Source organism: Oncorhynchus keta, chromosome 22 (genome assembly GCF_023373465.1).
Source record: "Oncorhynchus keta strain PuntledgeMale-10-30-2019 chromosome 22, Oket_V2, whole genome shotgun sequence".
In the NCBI taxonomy this organism is placed as follows: domain Eukaryota; kingdom Metazoa; phylum Chordata; class Actinopteri; order Salmoniformes; family Salmonidae; genus Oncorhynchus; species Oncorhynchus keta.
In genome coordinates this window covers 15,693,981-15,713,855 of record NC_068442.1, presented here as the reverse complement: position 1 = coordinate 15,713,855, position 19,875 = coordinate 15,693,981, and the positions used below count along the sequence as shown (strand labels likewise).

General features: G+C 40.7%; 1 protein-coding gene across 2 annotated transcripts in view; it reads left to right on the top strand.

Moving 5' to 3' along the window:
- Positions 1–19,875, top strand: part of LOC118401110 (F-box only protein 31) — a 28,605-nt gene that overhangs the window by 3,658 nt on the left and 5,072 nt on the right. The window contains exons 3-9 of one of the 2 annotated variants that reach the window (XM_035798349.2): positions 7,470–7,556; positions 8,089–8,165; positions 8,341–8,508; positions 16,060–16,134; positions 17,295–17,404; positions 17,781–17,934; positions 18,253–18,614. In XM_035798349.2, the coding sequence (XP_035654242.1) occupies positions 7,470–7,556; positions 8,089–8,165; positions 8,341–8,508; positions 16,060–16,134; positions 17,295–17,404; positions 17,781–17,934; positions 18,253–18,614 (1,033 nt within the window). The remainder of the gene's footprint in view (positions 1–7,469; positions 7,557–8,088; positions 8,166–8,340; positions 8,509–16,059; positions 16,135–17,294; positions 17,405–17,780; positions 17,935–18,252; positions 18,615–19,875) is intronic. The other variant, XM_035798350.2, reaches the window with a different exon arrangement.

The window sequence follows — 19,875 nt, the reverse complement described above, 5'->3', positions numbered from 1 at the left end:
AGCATCATGTCTGGAGGAAACCGTGCACCATCCCTACAGTGAAGCATGGTGGTGTTAGCATCCTGTTGTGTGGATGTAATTCAGCGGGAAAGAGACTGGGAGACTGGTCAGGATCGAGGAAAGATGAGTGGAGCAATGTACATAGAGATCCTTGATGAACACCTGCTCTAGAGTGCTCAGGACCTCAGACTGGGGCAAAGGTTCACAATGACCCTAAGCACACAGCCAGACATCACAGGAGTAGCTTCAGGACAAGTCTCTGAATGTCCTTGAGTGGCCCAGACAGAGCCTGGACTTGAACCTGATCGAACATCTCTGGCGAGACCTGAAAATAGCTGTGCAACGACACTCCCCATCCAACCTGACAGAGCTTGAGAGGATCTGCAGAGAAGAATGGGAGAAACTGCCCAAATACAGGTGTGGCGTCATAGCTAAGAAGACTCAAGGCAGTAATCGCTGCCAAAGGTGCTTCAACAAAGTACTGAGTAAAGGGTCTGAATACTTATGAAAATGTGATATTTCAGTTTTGTATTTTTAATATATTTGCCAAAATATTTTAAACCCTGTTTTTGTTTTGTCATTATGGGGTATTGTATGTAGATTGATGAGAGGGAAAAAAATATTTGATCAATTATAGAATAAGGGTGTAACGTAAAGGGGAGCTCCCAGGTGGCCAGCGGTCTAAGACCATGGTTCGCTCCCGGGCTGTTTCACAACTGGCCGTGATTGGGAGTACCATAGTGCATTGCAGAATTGGTCCGTTGTCTGGGTTACAGGAGGGTTTGGCCGGGGGGGGGTTTACTTGGGTCACCGCGCTCTAGTAACTCCTTGTGACAGGCCCGGGCGCTTGCAGGCTGACCTCGGTCATCAGGGGAACAATGTTTTCTCCGACACATTGGTTGGCTGGCTTCCAGGTTAAGCGGGTGGGTGTTAAGAAGTGTGGTTTGCTGGGTCATGTTTCGGAGGACGCATGACTCGACCTTCGCCTCCTGAGCCTGTTGGAGTTGCAGCGATGAGATAAGATCGAAATCTACAAAAATATTTTAATATATTTTAGAATATGGCTGTAACAAAATGTGGAAAAAAAGGGGTCTGAATATTTTCCGTATGCACTTTATCTACAGTTGAAGTCGGAAGTTTACATACACCTTAGCCAAATACATTTAAAGTCAGTTTTTCACAATTCCTGACATTTAATCCTCATAAAAATTGATTATGATTTATTTCATATTTTTTTTCTTTCATTACATTCCCAGTGGGTCAGAAGTTTACATGCACTCCATTAGTATTTGGTAGCATTTCCTTTAAATTGTTTAACTGGGGTCAAATGTTTTGGGTAGCCTTCCACAAGCTTCCCACAATAAGTTGGGTGAATTTTGGCCCATTCCTCCTGACAGAGCTGGTGTAACTGAGTCAGGTTGTTAGGCCCTTGCTTGCACATGCTAGTTTATAGGACTGAGGTCAGGGCATTGTGATGGCCACTCCAATACCTTGACTTTGATGTCCTTAAGCCATTTTGCCACACCTTTGAAAGTATTTGTCCATTTGGAACACCCATTTGCGACCAAGCTTTATCTTCCTGACCGATCGCTTGAGATGTTGCTTCAATATATCCACATAATTTCTCTCCTCATGATGCCATCTATTTTGTGAAGTGCACCAGTCCCTCCTGCAGCAAAGCACCCCCACAACATGATGCTTCCACACCCTTTTTCCTCCAAACATAACAATGGTCATTATGGCCAAACAGTTCTATTTTTGTTTCATCAGACCAGAGGACATTTCTCCACAAAGTACAATCTTTGTCCCCATGTGCAGTTGCAAACCATAGTCTGGCTTTTTTATGGCGGTTTTGGAGCAGTGACTTCTTCCTTGCTGAGCGGCCATTCAGGATTTGTCGATTATAAGACTTGTTTTACTGTGGATATAGATACTTTTGTACCTGTTTCCTCCAGCATCTTCACACGGTCCTTTGCTGCTGTTCTGGGATTGATTTGCACTTTTCACACCAAGGTACGTTCATATCTAGGAGACAGAACACGTCTCCTTCCTGAGCGGTATGACGGCTTCGAGGTCCCATGGAGTTTATACTTGCGTACTATTGTTTGTACAGCTGAATGTGGTACTTTCAGGCATTTGGAAATTGCTCCCATGGATGATCCAGACTTGTGGAGGTCTTGGCTGATTTCTTTTGATTTTCCCATGTTGTCAAGCAAAGAGGCACTGAGTCTGAAGGTAGGCATTGAAATACATTCACAGGTACCTCCAATTGACTCAAATGATGTCAATTAGCCTATCAGAAGCTTCTAAAGCCATGACATCATTTTCTGGAATTTCAAAGCTGTTTAAAGGCACAGTCAACTTAGTGTATGTAAACTTCTGACCCACTGGAATTGTGATACAGTGAAGTAATCGGTCTGTAATCAATTGTTGGAAAAATTACTTGTCATGCACAAAGTAGATGTCCTAACCGACTTGCCAAAACTATGGTTTCTTAACAAGACATTTGTGGAGTGGTTTAAAAATTAGTTCTAATGACACCAACCTTAAACTTCCGACTTCAACTGTACCTCTATCACTCCAGTATCCCTGCAAAAATGTATTTGTTATTTTTGGTCGATCTACAGAAAATACTCTGTCACAGTGGAAGAAAAATTCAAACATTTGATAAAATATTATGAAAAATGAAACTATATTGATTCGATAAGTTTTCACCCCCTGAGATGATACATGTTAGAAACACCATTGGCATCGATTACATCTGAGTCTTTGGGTAACTCATTAAGATCTTAGCACACATCGATTGTACAATATTTGCACATTCTTTTAAAAATTCTTCAAGCTCTGTCAAGTTCGATGTTGATCTTTGCTAGAAAGCCATTTTCAAGTCTTGCCATAGATTTTCAAGACGATTTAGGTCCAAACTGTAACTAGGCCACTCAAGAACATTCAATGTCAACTTGGTAAGTAACGCCAGTGTAGATTTAGCATTGTGTTTTAGCTTATTGTACTGTTGAAATGTGAATTTGTCACCCAGTGTCTGTTGGAATACAGACTTAACCAGGTTTTTCTCTAGGATTTTGCCTGTGCTTAGCTGTATTCTGTTTTTCTTTTTATCTTAAACTCTGTAGTCCTTGTCGATGACAAGCATGCCACCACCATGCTTGAAAATATGAAGAGTGGTACATGGTTATGTTGTTATTTGATTGGATTTGACTTCCTCCTTTTACAATGTCAATTAGAGAGCAACTACAATGTTGTGGAGCCATCTGCAGTTTTTTCGAATCACAACCATTCAAATCTGTAACGGTTTTAAAATCATGATTGGCCATATAGGGAAATCCTTGAGCTGTTTCCTTCCTCACAGGCAACTGAGTTATGAAAGCACCTGCATCTTTGTAGTGATTGGGATACACCATCCAATGCCTAATTAATAACTTCACCATGCTCAAAGGTAGTGCTGAGCGATTAACCAAATTTTCGATTACTAAACAACTAATTTTCTCTAGAGACAAAATCATTCACAAGAGAAATTGGAGGAATCAAAAGTCACAGCTCTTTAGGAAGGCCATTCTACTGCCAATATTTGACTATGGAAATTGCAAGACTGTGTACTTGATTTTAGACACCTGCTAGCAACGGTGTGGCTGAAATAGTAGAATCCACTCATTTGAAGGGTTGTCCACATATACCATATATAGACACAGGAAAACGTATCTGTGACCAACAGATGCGTATCTGTATGCCCAGTCAGATGAAATCCATAGATTAGGGTCTAATGGGGTCTGTCAATTGACTGATTTCTTTATGAATTGTAACTCAATAAAATCTTAGACATGGTTGCATTTAAATATTTGTTCAATAAAAATAGGATAACGCTAATAGCGTTTCAAATGTCACTCGCTCTGAGACTTGGAGTAGTTGTTCCCCTTGCTCTGCATGGGTAACGCAGCTTCGAGGGTGGCTGTTGTCGTTGTGTTCCTGGTTCGAGCCCAGGTAGGAGTGAGGAGAGGGACGGAAGCTATACTGTTACACTGTCAATACTAAAGTGCCCATACGTAGAATGTATGCACACATGACTGTAAGTCGCTTTGGATAAAAGCGTCAGCTAAATGGCATATATTATTATAACTAAAGACATTACAGTATGGGGAACACAATGTTAGATGGCCTGACTGCTACTGCCTGAGCAGAGATGATTATGAAAATGGAATGAAAACAAATTAAGTAATAAAATAGAAACAAAGTAATATACACAACTGAAATATTTTTCATTTCATAGTAATTTCCTGTTTTTCTCATGTCTACTAGAGGTCGACTGATTAATCGAAATGGCAGATTAATTAGGGCCGATTTTCATAACAATCGGAAATCGGTATTTTTGGACGGCGATTATTTATTTATTTTTTGCCAATTTTTAAAAACATTTTTTAACTTTTTTAACACCTTTATTTAACTAGGCAAGTCAGTTAAGAACACATTTTGTATTTTCAATGACAGCCTAGGTACGGTGGGTTAACTGCCTTGTTCAGGGGCAGAACGACAGATTTTTACCTTGTCAGCTCGTGGATTCAATCTTGCAACCTTATGGTTTACTAGTCCAATGCTCTAACCACCTGCCTCACGAGGAGCCTGCCTGTTACGCGAATGCAGTAAGAAGCCAAGGTAAGTTGCTAGCTAGCATTACATTTATCTTATAAAAAAAACAATCAATCAATCATAATCACTCGTTATAACTACACATGGTTCATGATATTACTAGTTTATTTAGCGTGTCCTGCGTTGCATATAATCGATGCGGTGCGCATTCGCGAAAAAGGACTGTCGTTGCTCCAACGTGTATGTAACCATAAACATCAATGCCTTTCTTAAAATCAATACACAGAAGTATGTATTTTTAAACCTGCATATTTAGCTAAAAGAAATCCAGGTTAGCAGGCAATATTAACCAGGTGAAATTGTGTCACTTCTCTTGCGATCATTGCATGTAGAGTCGGGGTATATGCAACAGTTTGGGCCGCCTGGCTCTTTGCGAACTAATTTGCGTGAATTTTACTTAATTATGACTTTTTTATTTATTTTTTCACCTTTATTTAACCAGGTAGGCAAGTTGAGAACAAGTTCTCATTTACAATTGCGACCTGGCCAAGATAAAGCAAAGCAGTTCGACAGATACAACGACAGAGTTACACATGGAGTAAAACAAACATACAGTCAATAATACAGTATAAACAAGTCTATATACAATGTGAGCAAATGAGGTGAGAAGGGAGGTAAAGGCAAAAAAGGCCATGGTGGCAAAGTAAATACAAAATAGCAAGTAAAACACTGGAATGGTAGTTTTGCAATGGAAGAATGTGCAAAGTAGAAATAAAAATAATGGGGTGCAAAGGAGCAAAATAAATAAATTAAATACAGTTGGGAAAGAGGTAGTTGTTTGGGCTAAATTATAGGTGGGCTATGTACAGGTGCAGTAATCTGTGAGCTGCTCTGACAGTTGGTGCTTAAAGCTAGTGAGGGAGATAAGTGTTTCCAGTTTCAGAGAGTTTTGTAGTTCGTTCCAGTCATTGGCAGCAGAGAACTGGAAGGAGAGGTTAACATTGAAGGTTGTGCAATATAACAGTCATTTTTTGTCTCATGGATGCCACCCGTTAGATAAAATACGGAACGGTTCTGTATTTCACTGAAAGAATAAATGTTTTGTTTTCGATATGATAGTTTCCGGGATTGGACCATATTAATGACCTAAGGCTCGTATTTCTGTGTGTTATTATGTTATAATTAAGGCTATGATTTGATTGAGCAGTCTGACTGAGCGGTGGTAGGCAGCAGCAGGCACGTAAGCATTCATTCAAATAGCACTTTAGTGCGTTTTGCCAGCAGCTCTTCGCTGTGCTTCAAGCATTGCGCTGTTTATGACTTCAAGCCTATCAACTCCCGAGATTAGGCTGGTGTAACCGATGTGAAATGGCTAGCTAGTTAGCGGGGTGCGCGCTAATAGCGTTTCAAATGTCACTCGCTCTGAGACTTGGAGTAGTTGTTCCCCTTGCTCTGCATGGGTAACGCAGCTTCGAGGGTGGCTGTTGTCGTTGTGTTCCTGGTTCGAGCCCAGGTAGGAGTGAGGAGAGGGACGGAAGCTATACTGTTACACTGTCAATACTAAAGTGCCTATAAGAACATCCAATAGTCAAAGGTATATGAAATACAAATTGTATAGAGAGATATAAATAGTGCTGTAATTCCTATAATAATTACAACCTAACTTCTTACCTGGGAATATTGAAAACTCATGTTAAAAGGAACCGCCAGCTTTCATATGTTCTCATGTGCTGAGCAAGGAACTTAAACGTTAGCTTTTTTACATCGCACATATTGCACTTTTACTTTCTTCTCCAACACTTTGTTTTTCCATTATTTAAACCAAATTGAACATGTTTCATTATTTATTTGAGGCTAAATAGATTTTATTGATGTGTTAAAATAAGTGTTCATTCAGTATTGTTGTAATTGTCATTATTACAAATAAATAAATAAAATTGATTTAATCGGTATCAGCTTTTTTTGGTCCTCAAATTAATCGGTATCGACGTTGAAAAATCATAATCGGTCGACCTCTGTCTACCCAATGTGGACCTGACATAGGCAATGGAATAGTTTCAATGTTTTGGCAAATACGTTTCACTATTGTGGGCATTGTAGCGTCTTTATTTCATAATACAATTAATGTAGACAAAATTCTAATCGAAACCAAAACAGTGATTATTTTAAAATAATCGAACCGACCTCCAAAAAAAAGCACTACAAAGGGATATTCAGTGTCTGTTTATATTTACACATCTACCGATCGAGGCCCTTTGCGAGGCATTAAAAAACTTCCCTGCTCTTTGTGGTTGAAACTGTGCTTGAAATTAACCACTGGATTGAGGGACCTTACAATTATCTGTATGTGTGGGGTACAGAGATGGGGTAGTCCTAAAACAATCATGTTAACCACTATGTTTGAACACAGAATGAGTCCACGCAAATTATTATGTACATTTTTACTCCTGAACTTATTTAGGCTTGCCATAACAGTGGTTGTATCCTTATTGACTCGACGTGCCAGCTTTTCATTTTTTATTAATGAACTTCTACAAACAAAATTCCACTTTGACATTATGGATTATTGTGTGTAGGCCAGTGACACAAAATCTCAATTTAATCAATTTCAAATTCAGGCTGTAACAGAACCAAATGTGGAAAAAGTAAAGGGGTGTGAATACTTTCTGATGGCACTTTAGCTTACTTTCTCATATTTTTATTTCTTGTGTGTTTTTGTTCTACCTTAAGTTTTTTTGTTGTTGTACTACATTGATATTGATTGCTGGGTTTAGCGTTTGCAAGAAAGGCATTTCACTGTACTTGTGAATGTGACATTTTAAAACTTGAAACTTGATTAGTCTGCCCACTGTTGTGGTGTACCTGTCCAGGTGTGAACCCTCGGGTGAAGTCTGGCCGCTTTATGAAGCTCCTACCGGACTACGAGCACATGGACTACAGGGACGTGTACAGGCACTGTATGTACTGCAGCACATGCCTGACCTGACTGGCTCAACACACGTGTGGCTTTTAACATGCTAGTGTGTGACTGACTCCTGTGTTGTAGCCAGTTGCGACAAATACCATGTGCTCACCGACTGTGTGACGTGGTTTTGAAGGGGTGAATCTGCACTTTGCTCCTTACCTTAACTCGGACATCTGACTACTAGGAATGGTACTGGAAAATGAATGTGCGCATTTAGCATGCTAGTCAACATGGTTAGTGCTTACAGTGACCGCTCCCTGTTTACTCTGACATTATAGACTCTTAAGTTTTTTTCATGCACTTGGATATAACTTCACATGTTCGTGCGTAGAGTACAATAACGATATGCCCCCTCCATATCTGCTGTCCTTGAAGTGAGGCCAGACCACGGTGATATGCTCTGTTGAGTTGTCATCAGTTTCTCAGTCAACTCTTATGTATTGCTTATGTATTGATGTCCTGCGATTTGAATGGTTCACCGCTGTTTTGGTGTATTAACCCTTTGTTGCACTGTTGTGTTGCAGTGCTGCACCCATACAGACACATCCTGGGTCTTTGGCAGCCTGACATAGGCCCGTACGGAGGGCTGCTCAACGTGGTGGTACGCAATTAGTGTGTTTACACACACATGCACACACCCACACAGACATTTTCAGTCTTTAAATGGTTCAGCACCCATGGTTGTAGAGGGGGACAAAAATGTGTCTATTTTCCTATCAAAACATGTTACTTTTCTCTCTCCCTTTACTCCGCTACCACCATCCATCCCTCTCCAGGTTGACGGGCTTTTCATCATTGGCTGGATGTACCTGCCCCCCCACGACCCTCGGGTCGAGGATCCCATGAGGAGGCGGCCACTCTTCCGCATCCACATGTGGGAGAGCAACAAGGTGGCGGTAGAGTGCATGTACGGACACAAGGGCCCTCACAAGGGGGACATCCAAGTGAGTCCATTTTTTTCTTCTTCTGTTGTGTTCTGAACGGACAGTAAAGCTAATGTTTGTGATTTATTTATTTTTCTGCCACTTGCAGTTTTTTAAAATGAGAATAATGATTGGCTGATCACTCCTCTTGACCTGGATGGCATTCTGTGATCCCTCCTTAAAGCTGCAATATGTAACTTTTTGGGTGACCTGAGAAATTCACATAGAAATGTGAGTTATAAATCTATAATTCTCATTGAAAGCAAGTCTAAGGAGCGGTAGATCTGTTCTATGTGCACTATTTCTATAAGTCCTGTTCTTCAGTTTAGTTTTTGCGTCTTATTTTCATTTTTGAACACCAGCTTCCAGCTTTTGAACACCAGCTGAAAATACAATATTTTTGGTTGTCTAATCTTTTTTCTTCTGCGGTTTAGATTGGTACAATGATTCTCTACACTATACTTGTTTGATTTGTCACAAACTGAAAGTAAGCCAGCTATTAGAATTTTAGCAACCAGGAAATAGCAGAGCGATTTCTGCGTAGTGCATCTTTAACCTGTTTTAAATATGTCAAATTGTCGATTTGCCTAAATAGACACCCTCCAAATTAATTATTTATAATGAGGGCCATAAACAATACCTAGTAATACTTATAGTGCCAAAAATATTAAAATATCGCCTTTCTGGTAAAAAATAAATATACCTGAGGTGTGAAGTACACAGTACAAATATGAAAAATCATATATTATTTTTTCCCTATCCAACAGAAGTGGTGGAGTAGGGCTATATATAAACAAAATTGCCCGCAATGAAGACGTCCTATATTGGTCTGCTAATACAGGACTAGTAAAGGCCCAGTGCACTACTTTTGTGAAAAAATTTCAACTAAATGTATTGGAGTGTTTAACAGCATTTGTAACTTGAGTCTGATAATTATCTATACAAAACAGTTAATCTGATAATACTTGTGTGAATATAAAAATACTTGCTTGATATGTTTTTCAGTTTCTTGAAATACTTTGTAAATGCAACTTATTCCGATGTGAACTGAAATGGTCTATTCATCCCTTTTCCATTTTAGTAGACAATCTTATCCAGAGCAACTTACAGTAGTGAGTGCATACTTTTTCATGCTGGTCCCACGTGGGAATCAAAGCCACAACCCTAGCTAACATTGCAAGCGCAAAGTAGTTTGTAAGGATGGTAAATTAATACTGTGCAAAAAGTGCTTGTTTTCCATGTTATTTGATCAAGAAAAATATTGAATTTAATGTAGATGTTGTGTCTTTGCCCATAACTTTTCACCTTTTTTGATTTAAATGTTTGAGGACTGTTTTGTTCTTTCTGAAATTCCATTAGAATGACAATCGCAGAGAAAAGGACAGGGCATCAACTCCTACATTTCCAACTATTGAATCCTGAAAGATACTGTTCTTAATTATGCAACTACCTTTTTTGCCAAAGCGGAGATGCTGAAAAATATGTTTGCCCACGCTACAGACGTCTACGGTATGTCGGTCCGTTAATACTATTAAAGGCCCAGTGCACTAAATTTGTGAAAATATGTATTTTTCAAAACATAATATAGTTAAATATATTTTTAGACCAGAGGAAATGGTGACTCCTATTAGCCCTCCAACACCACTTCCTGCAGTGTCTGGTCTCTCATCCAGGGACTGACCAGGACCAACCCTGCTTAGCTTCAGAAGCAAGCCAATAGTGGGATGCAGGGTGGTATACTGCTGGTTTTTCAACATGACAATGACCCAAAACACACCCCTGGGCTATTTGACCAAGAAGTAGAGTAATGGAGTGCTGTATCAGTTGACCTGGCCCCCACAATCACCCGACCTCAACCCAATTGAGATGGTTTGTGATGAGTTGAACTGCAAGGAAGGAAAAGCAGCCAACAAGTACTCAGCATATGTGGGGACTCCTTCAAGACAGTTGTAAAAGCATTCCAGCTAAAGCTAGTTGAGAGAATGCCAAGAGTATAGAAAGCTGTCATCAAGGTAAAGTGTGACTACTTTGAAAAATCGAAATATATTTGATTTGTTTAACACTTTTTTTAGTTATTACATGATTTCATAGTTTGTCTGCACTATTATTCTACAATGTAGAAAATAAAGACACTCTTGAATGAGTAGATATATACATACAATTGAAGTCGGAAGTTTACATACACTTAGGTTGGAGTCATTAAAACTCGTTTTTCAACCACTCCACAAATTACTTGTTAACAAACTATGGTTTTGGCAAGTCGGTTAGGACATCTACTTTGTGCATGACACAAGTAATTTTTCCAACAATTGTTTACAGACAGATTATTTCACTTATAATTCACTGTATCACAATTCCAGTGGGTCAGAAGTTTACATACACAAAGTTGACTGTGCCTTTAAACAGCTTGGAAAATTCCAGAAAATTATGTTGTGGCTTTAGAAGCCTCTGATAGGCTAATTGACATAATTTGAGTCAATTGGAGGTGTACCTGTGGATGTATTTCAAGGCCTACCTTCAAACTCAGTGCCTCTTTGCTTGACATCATGGGAAAATCAAAAGAACTCAGCCAAGACCTCAGAATTTTTTTTGTAGACCTCCACAAGTCTGGTTCATCCTTGGGAGCAATTTACAAATGCCTGAAGGTACCACGTTCATCTGTACAAACAATAGTTTGCAAGTATAAGTACCATGGGACCACATAGCCATCATACCGCTCAGGAAGGAGACTCGTTCTGTCTCCTATAGATGAACGTACTTTGGTGTGAAAAGTGCAAATCAATCCCAGCAAAGGACCTTGTGAAAATGCTGGAGGAAACAGTTACAGAAGTATCTATATCCACAGAAAACGAGTCCTATATCGACATAACCTGAATGGCCGTTCAGCAAGGAGGAAGCCACTGCTCCAAAACCGCCATAAAAACCCAGACTACGGGTTGCAACTGCACATGGGGACAAAGATCGTACTTTTTGGAGAAATGTCCTCTTGTCTGATGACACAAAAATAGAACCGTTTGGCCATAATGATCATCGTTCTGTTTGGAGGAAGTTAAAGCTTGGTCGCAAATGGGTCTTCCAAATTGACAATGACCCCAAGCATACTTCCAAAGTTGTAGAAAATGGCTTAAGGACAACAAAGTCAAGGTATTGGAGTGGCCATCACAAAGCCCTGACCTTAATCCCATAGAAATTAAGTGGGCAGAACTGAAAAGGTGTGTGCGACTAAGGAGGCCGACAAACCTGACTCAGTTACACCAGCTCTGTCAGAAGGAATGGGCCAAAATTCACCCAATTTATTGTGGGAAGCATGTGGAAGGCTACCTGAAAGATTTGACCCCAGTTAAACAATTTAAAGGCAATGCTTCCAAATACTAATTGAGTGTATGTATGTATGTATGTATATATATATATAAAAATTGAAACACCCCTTCTTCCTGTGGCTATGGCTGTAAGCACAAGGTGATTTTGTTCCTCTGGGACCAAGAGAAAGGGGTTTCGTTTAAATTCTAAATCCGTCCGAGAACATCACAGCGAGAGGAGACTGCGTTTGCTGCAATCGCTAGTCTCCCATTCCATATGCTGTATTGTAAGCGGAGCTGCAAGGTTTACAAGCCAGATAAATTCGATCCTTTGTCTGGATGGGCAAGAAAATGTGACTTGTCGCTCACTATGCAAGTGAGGTGTCAGATTTCACGTACTGCATTTCAGATGAGAGCAGATAGTAAGTAGCATGTGAAGCAGGACAATGGTGCACAGAAATTGATGTTGCGAAGTACACTCTGTAATAAAAAAATGTTGGTCGGATCCTGTCCAGATCTGCTCAAATTCCCCTATATAGAGGACTTAACGTTAACTCACAGGAAGTCCATTCCAGTTAACTACTTTTGTATAGTAAGGGAGATATTTATGTGATTATTGTGCTTAAATAGTCATGTCCACTACTATTGTTCTACCTTTTATGTGTAAGCAGTGCACTCACTGTGTGGTGACGTAGTCCCCTGTGACGGGACTATCATTAATGTGATGACTGCTATTTATAAAATAATTACCTACTCTGTTTAATTATTACTCGATTATAAGATATATTTATCTATAGATAAGTCACTTATTAATGTATTGTTACCTCATCAATCTCATTCTGAACGTCGCAAAATTCTTGGATATCTGCACGAACCCTAGCCTAAGTGATGAATCAGCGATATACGAATTGGCTTAGGAAATAAATAAACTAAATAATCACACAGAATTACATAAACAACAACTCGTGAAGGCTATATTGATTACTAACATAATGCAATGAAAAGTCCCTAGTGGACTAACCCGATATGATGGCTTGTTACACAATGGAAAGTGGGTGGGGAAAGAGTGGGAGAGAGAAAGTAGTGGACTTATCGTACATACATTTGGAAAATACGCTGACTGTAAATATGGATATTTAGCACCCAAACAACCGCTCATTAGGATTTAGAAATGCAACATATATTTACGCTTAGGTGTCTTTCTCTGTGTCTGAAACCACTCGTCTGTCTTTGGCGAGTAGTTCGAGGGATGTAAGACTGGTTTGTCCACCAGAGGTCACAATGTCCTTTGTAGTTGTAGTAGGCTTATTTATCTTAAGAGTGTCCGTCTCAAATTGATATTAGAATGGATCCTTCGGAGACACCTATGGTGGTGAGAGGAAATCAAATCCAATTTTATTTGTCACATACACATGGTTAGCAGATGTTAATGCGAGTGTAGCGAAATGCTTGTGCTTCTAGTTCCGACAATGCAGTAATATTAGACTGTAAACTCTCCTTCCAGACCCATATCAAACATCTCCAATCCAAAGTTAAATCTAGAATTGGCTTCCTATTTTCGCAACAAAGCATCCTTCACTCATGCTGCCAAACATACCCTTGTAAAACTGACCATCCTACCAATCCTCAACTTTGGCAAAGTAATTTAGAAAATAGTCTCCAATATCCTACTCAACAAATTGGATGCAGTCTATCACAGTGCAATCCGTTTTGTCACCAAAGCCCCATATACTACCCACCATTGCGACCTGTATGCTCTCGTTGGCTGGCCCTCGCTTCATACTCGTCGCCAAACCCACTGGCTCCATGTCATCTACAAGACCCTGCTAGGTAAAGTCCCCCTTATCTCAGCTCGCTGGTCACCATAGCATCTCCCACCTGTAGCACACGCTCCAGCAGGTATATCTCTCTAGTCACCCCCAAAACCAATTCTTTCTTTGGCCGCCTCTCCTTCCAGTTCTCTGCTGCCAATGACTGGAACGAACTACAAAAATCTCCATCACTAGCTTTAAGCACCAACTGTCAGAGCAGCTCACAGATTACTGCACCTGTACATAGCCCACCTATAATTTAGCCCAAACAACTACCTCTTTCCCAATTGTATTTAATTAATTAATTAATTTTGCTCCTTTGCACCCCATTATTTTTATTTCTACTTTGCACATTCTTCTATTGCAAATCTACCATTCCAGTGTTTTACTTGCTATATTGTATTTACTTTGCCACCATGGCCTTTTTTGCCTTTACCTCCCTTATCTCACCTCATTTGCTCACATCGTATATAGACTTGTTTATACTGTATTATTGACTGTATGTTTGTTTTACTCCATGTGTAACTCTGTCGTTGTCTGTGTAGAACTGCTTTGCTTTATCTTGGCCAGGTCGCAATTGTAAATGAGAACTTGTTCTCAACTTGCCTACCTGGTTAAATAAAGGTAAAATAAAAATAACCAACAAGTAATCTAACCAACAATTCTAAAACTACTGTCTTATACACACAAGTGTAGGGGGATAAAGAATATGTACATAAAGATATATGAATGAGTGATGGTACAGAGCGGCATAGGCAAGATACAGTAGATGGTATCGAGTACAATATATACATATGAGATGAGTATGTAAACAAAGTGGCATAGTTAAAGTGGCTAGTGATACATGTATTACATAAAGATGCAGTAGATGATATAGAGTACAGTATATACGTATACATATGAGATTAATAATGTAGGGTATGTAAACGTTATTTTACATTTCCCATCAATTCCCATTATTAAAGTGGCTGGAGTTGAGTCAGTGTGTTGGCAGCAGCCACTCAATGTTAGTGGTGGCTGTTTAACAGTCGGATGGCCTTGAGATAGAAGCTGTTTTTCAGTCACTCGGTCCCAGCTTTGATGCACCTGTACTGACCTCGCCTTCTGGATGATAGCGGGGTGAACAGGCAGTGGCTCGGGTGGTTGTTGTCCTTGATGATCTTTATGGTCTTCCTGTAACATCGGGTGGTGTAGGTGTCCTGGAGGGCAGGAAGTTTGCCCCCGGTGATGCGTTGTGCAGACCTCACTACCCTCTGGAGAGCCTTACGGTTGTGGTCGGAGCAGTTGCCGTACCAGACGGTGATACAGCCCGCCAGGATGCTCTCGATTGTGCATCTGTAGAAGTTTGTGAGTGCTTTTGGTGACAACCCGAATTTCTTCAGCCTCCTGAGGTTGAAGAGGCGCTGCTGCGCCTTCTTCACGATGCTGTCTGTGTGGGTGGACCAATTCAGTTTGTCTGTGATGTGTATGCCGAGGAACTTAAAACTTACTACCCTCTCCACTACTGTTCCATCGATGTGGATAGGGGGGTGTTCCCTCTGCTGTTTCCTGAAGTCCACAATCATCTCCTTAGTTTTGTTGACGTTGAGTATGAGGTTATTTTCCTGAATGGATACTCCAGCTGTTACACACGCGGTGGTCTTTGGTCAAGTTTACTAGACTACCAGTACTTAAACAGCTGTAGACTGAATGTTCCAGTGTGATCTTTATCTTCTTCACTCGAGAGTTTGAGGGTCTTACCATTTTCTGGTGTTGTAGTTTTAAGCCATTTAGCCACCGCTCCACATTGTCTGGTCTGTATTTAAATTCCAACCATTTTGACGTGTGGACCACGTCCTCTCGTTCTCTGGTCTAATGTACATTTTATTAGTTCTTTTAAGCTTGGATATAAAGGAGTCATTCCATTATGTTGACACGAAGTCTGTGCTCACGTGGGTGTGGTTACTGACTTTGCAAAAGTTTATATGAAAAACTATTATCTAACTTCGAAGGCTAAAATCACATTTTATCTTCAAGGTGTTCTTATACTTAATCATTTATTTTATACAAAAATTAAATGCAAACCTGAACTGTATCTATGAGGGTGTCTAGTTCTTGTTATACAGTCTTTCTGATCATTTTAATGACCTCACAAAATAGACATGAATTTTCCATATTCCATTTCTCATCATTACCTAGATTTGGATGTTGAAGTATATTGTTTCAATGGTCCATGTTTTGATGTTTAAGTTATTTGGCAAGAGTCTATGTAACACTCAGACATTCCATTCTTAATACTGTAGAGCCAAAGGTAGAGTTTCTGCCAGGTATTTACGATCCGGTTGTTAAGTCATAAAACCTTGGTGAACTCCCCCAGGAGAGAGCGAGAGTTTGGCGAGAGTCTGTCAGCCATTGGCCTAGCTGATGACACACGTCTTCCATGGCTTTGTGATAAAAGCTGCAATGTCTTTTCTTATTTCCAGACTGGGAAGAAGGATGAGTTCTCGACTAAGTGCAACCAGACAGATCATCACCGCATGCCAGGGGGGAGGCAGGAGGTGAGGAGGAGAGAGAGGGTCTCTTGTCACTTCACAACACTTTTTATATTGTTATCATATGGCTGAGGCAACTGCATTTGTAAAATAAATGTATTAATTGAACATGGAATCAATAAATCACATAGTGTAGCACTTTTTACAAACACACAACTTCAATGTTCCGATCATACTGAAAGTTCGCTGTTGTCCCTCATGAACTCGGGGAGGGGACTGTGGATCTGTCTCCGTTCGTTCGTACATTAGTCACGTGATATCTCAGACGGCACTGGTCCGATTTTGACAACCTGGGTGAATGATGTGTCTTGCCTTAGCGAACACAATCAAAACATAAATATTGTATGCAACAAGGCACTAAAGTAACATTTTAAGAAACGTGGCAAAGCAATTAACGTTTCCTCTGAATACAATGTTGTGTTTGGGGTAAATCCACTAAAACACATTACTGAGTAACGCTGCATATTTTCAAGCATAGTGGTGGCTGCATCATGTTATGGGTATGTTTGTAATCGTTAAGATCTGGGAAGTTTTTCGGGCAAAGCACAGGCTATATTCTAGCGGAAAACCTGGTCTTCTGCTATTAGTAGATTAATTCACCTTTCAGCAATAACCTAAAACACAATGCCAAATCTACACTTGAGTTGCTTATTAAGAAGACCGTGAATGTTCCTGACTTAAATCTACTTCTAGCAATGATAAACAACCAATTTGACAGAGCTTGAAGAATTTTGAAAAGAATAATGGGCAAATGGTGTGGAACGCTCTTAGACGCAGTATCTCAGACACCACTGGCCCCATTTGGATGAAGATTGGATGAGTGATTCGTCCTGCAATAGAGTTCTAGCGTTTACAAAATTACACTGATTGGCCCAAGGGGGTAGCTATACTAATTGACTGTATGCACGTTAGTCACACGCAATATCTTAGACAGCGCTGGACTGATTTTGACGAAACTTGGGTAGATGATGCATCATGCCACAGAGATCCGTAATTTACTAAATTAGACTGATTAGCCCAAGGGGACGCTGCATAATGTTTTGGGGATGACATGTTTACTGTTGCCTTGTCTAAGATTTGTGTTGAATCAAGTCCTTCAGATTTAAATCGGTAAATGAGGCACATCGGTAAGTGGGCGTAACCGTGGGATTTTGATCTGTTGGCAGGAGTTCCGCACATGGCTGGAGGAGGAGTGGGGGAGGACACTGGAGGACATCTTCCATGAGCATATGCAGGAGCTCATTCTTATGAAGTTCATCTACACAAGCCAATACGAGTAGGTCTTCCTTATGACAGTATACCAGCCAATGTGAGTAGGTCTTCCATATTACATCTACTGTTTTAGACAATTTATTTAAATATTAAATTTTTTGTCACTATTGTTCCTTTTCTTTTATTTCTTTCATTTGTCAGTGAAAGACCTAAAGAAATATCTAGCTGGAGGCTATGAATTAATTGTAATGTACATACATTTTCCTCAATGTGTCCTTATAATGCTTTAAGGGATGGGTCGCTAGGTGACTTGACACGTACCCCATTAATTCATTTTTCATTCTTCATTCAGTGATATTGTATTCCTTTTTTAAGAGGTTCATATAAATCTGTTTTATGTAATTGGCTTCATGAATGTTGATGATGCTGTGTTCTGACAGTAATTGCCTGACGTACCGGCGGATCTACCTCCCCCCCCGGGTGCCCTCGGACCTGCTGCAGCCGGGCCTGTTTAAAGGCACCTATGGCAGCCACGGCCTGGAGATCGTCATGCTCAGCTTTCATGGGCCCTGCGCCAGGGCCACCAAGCTTACTGTCAGTCCCTCAACCCTATTGCTTCCACCCTACTGTTTCCAACTCCAACCTTCTCCCTAATGTTTATTTTATTTAATCCTTAAAGTAGTTGGTTGGCATTGAGTTATGTGGGCAGAACACTATATTACAGGTGGCCTACATATTCCATTGTGTATTTAACAAAACGTTCAGTGTGATCAGTTCAGTTGGCATGAAGACATTTTGAAATTGAAAACAAAATTCCTTATTACACGTTTGGGTAGTACCTCTTTCCTTTCAAAATGTTTTCCCCATTTTGTGCCTACTGAACATTTCCCTGCCCTTTCTCCTCTTTCCCAGGGGGACCCCAATGTCCCAGCAGGCCAGCTAACGCTTGACGTGGACCTGAACCGGCCTGTGTGCCTGCCGGACCTGGTGCACCAGCGCAGCATAGAAGAGCTGTCTCGCCTGGTGCTGGGGATGCACGAGGAGGCGCAGCGGGAGGTGCAGAACCCGGACATGGCCCCCCGAGGAGCTGCTTCAGAGGGGGCTGTGGCTGGTGGTGCTGCGGCAGCGGGGCTGGAGTCGGCTATGGAAGCCCAGTCAGAGAGCCCCCAGCCTGGGCCCAGTAGCAGCAGCGCTTCCTCAGAGGCCCAGCCTTTCGTCCTGCCTCTGGGGGTCATGACCCGCAATGAGGTTTACCCCCGAACCTGCAAGATGTGGTGAGACCATTTATATCACACCTGTTCAGGTTGTTATTCACACATCCTCATATAGCCAAGAGTGCCAGGAAAATGTAGCTGCATAATATACTAAAATGGTAATTTATCAGACACGTTTCTCCATATGGACTTAGTTTATGCATGTGTCTAGTGCATGTGGAAATCACAAAATTCATGTGTTACAAGCACAACACTCTGGCCAACTGAATCATTGGATCACAACATGTGATACACCATCCAAAGTACCTTCAGAAAGTATTCATACCCACATTTTGTTGTTACAGCCTGAATTCAAAATAGATATATATTTTTTTCTCACCCATCAACACACAATACCCCATTAGTGTTCTTGGGCACAGGCACTATGGTGGTCTGCTTGAAACATGTTGGTATTAGAGACTCGGACAGGGAGAGATTGAAAATGTCAGTGAAGACACTTGCCAGTTGGTCAGCGTATGCTCGGAGTACAAGTCCTGGTAATCCGTCTGGCCTTGTGAACTTGAGAATGTTGACCTATTTAAATGTCTTACTCACATCGGCTGTGTAGAGAGTGATCACACAGTCGCCCAGAACAGCGGATGCTCTCATGCATCAGCTGTGTTACTTTCCTTGAAGCGAGCATAGAGGTTGTTTAGCTCGTTTGGTAGGCTCTTGTCACTGGGCAGTTCTCAGCTGTGCTTCCTTTTTGTATTCGGTAATAGTTTGCAAGCCCTGCTACATCCGATGTGCGTTGGAGCCTGTGTAGTATGATTCGATCGTAGTCCTGTATTGACGCTTTGCCTGTTTGATAGTTCGTCAGAGGGCATAGTGGGATTTCTTATAAGCTTGTCCTGTAGTTTAGCATCTGCCTAATGTGACTTTTTTTTATGGACTGAGTCACTGGTACTTCTTGCTTTAATTTTGGCTTTTAAGCAGGAACCGGGAGGATAGAATTATGGTCAGATTTGACAAATGGAGGGTGAGGGAAAGCTTTGTATGCGTCTCAGTGTGTGGAGCAAAGGTGGTCTAGAGGTTGTTGTTTAAAAAATAAAAATAAATACTTTTATTTTTTCCCTCCCCTGTCTGGTTGCACATTCAACATGCTGATAGAAATGAGGCAAAACTGACTGTTGGTAGAGCATGGCGCTTGTAACGCCAGGGTAGTGGGTTCGATTCCCGGGACCACCCATACGTAGAATGTATGCACACATGACTGTAAGTCGCTTTGGATAAAAGCGTCTGCTAAATGGCATATTATTTATTTATTTATTTAAGTTTCCCT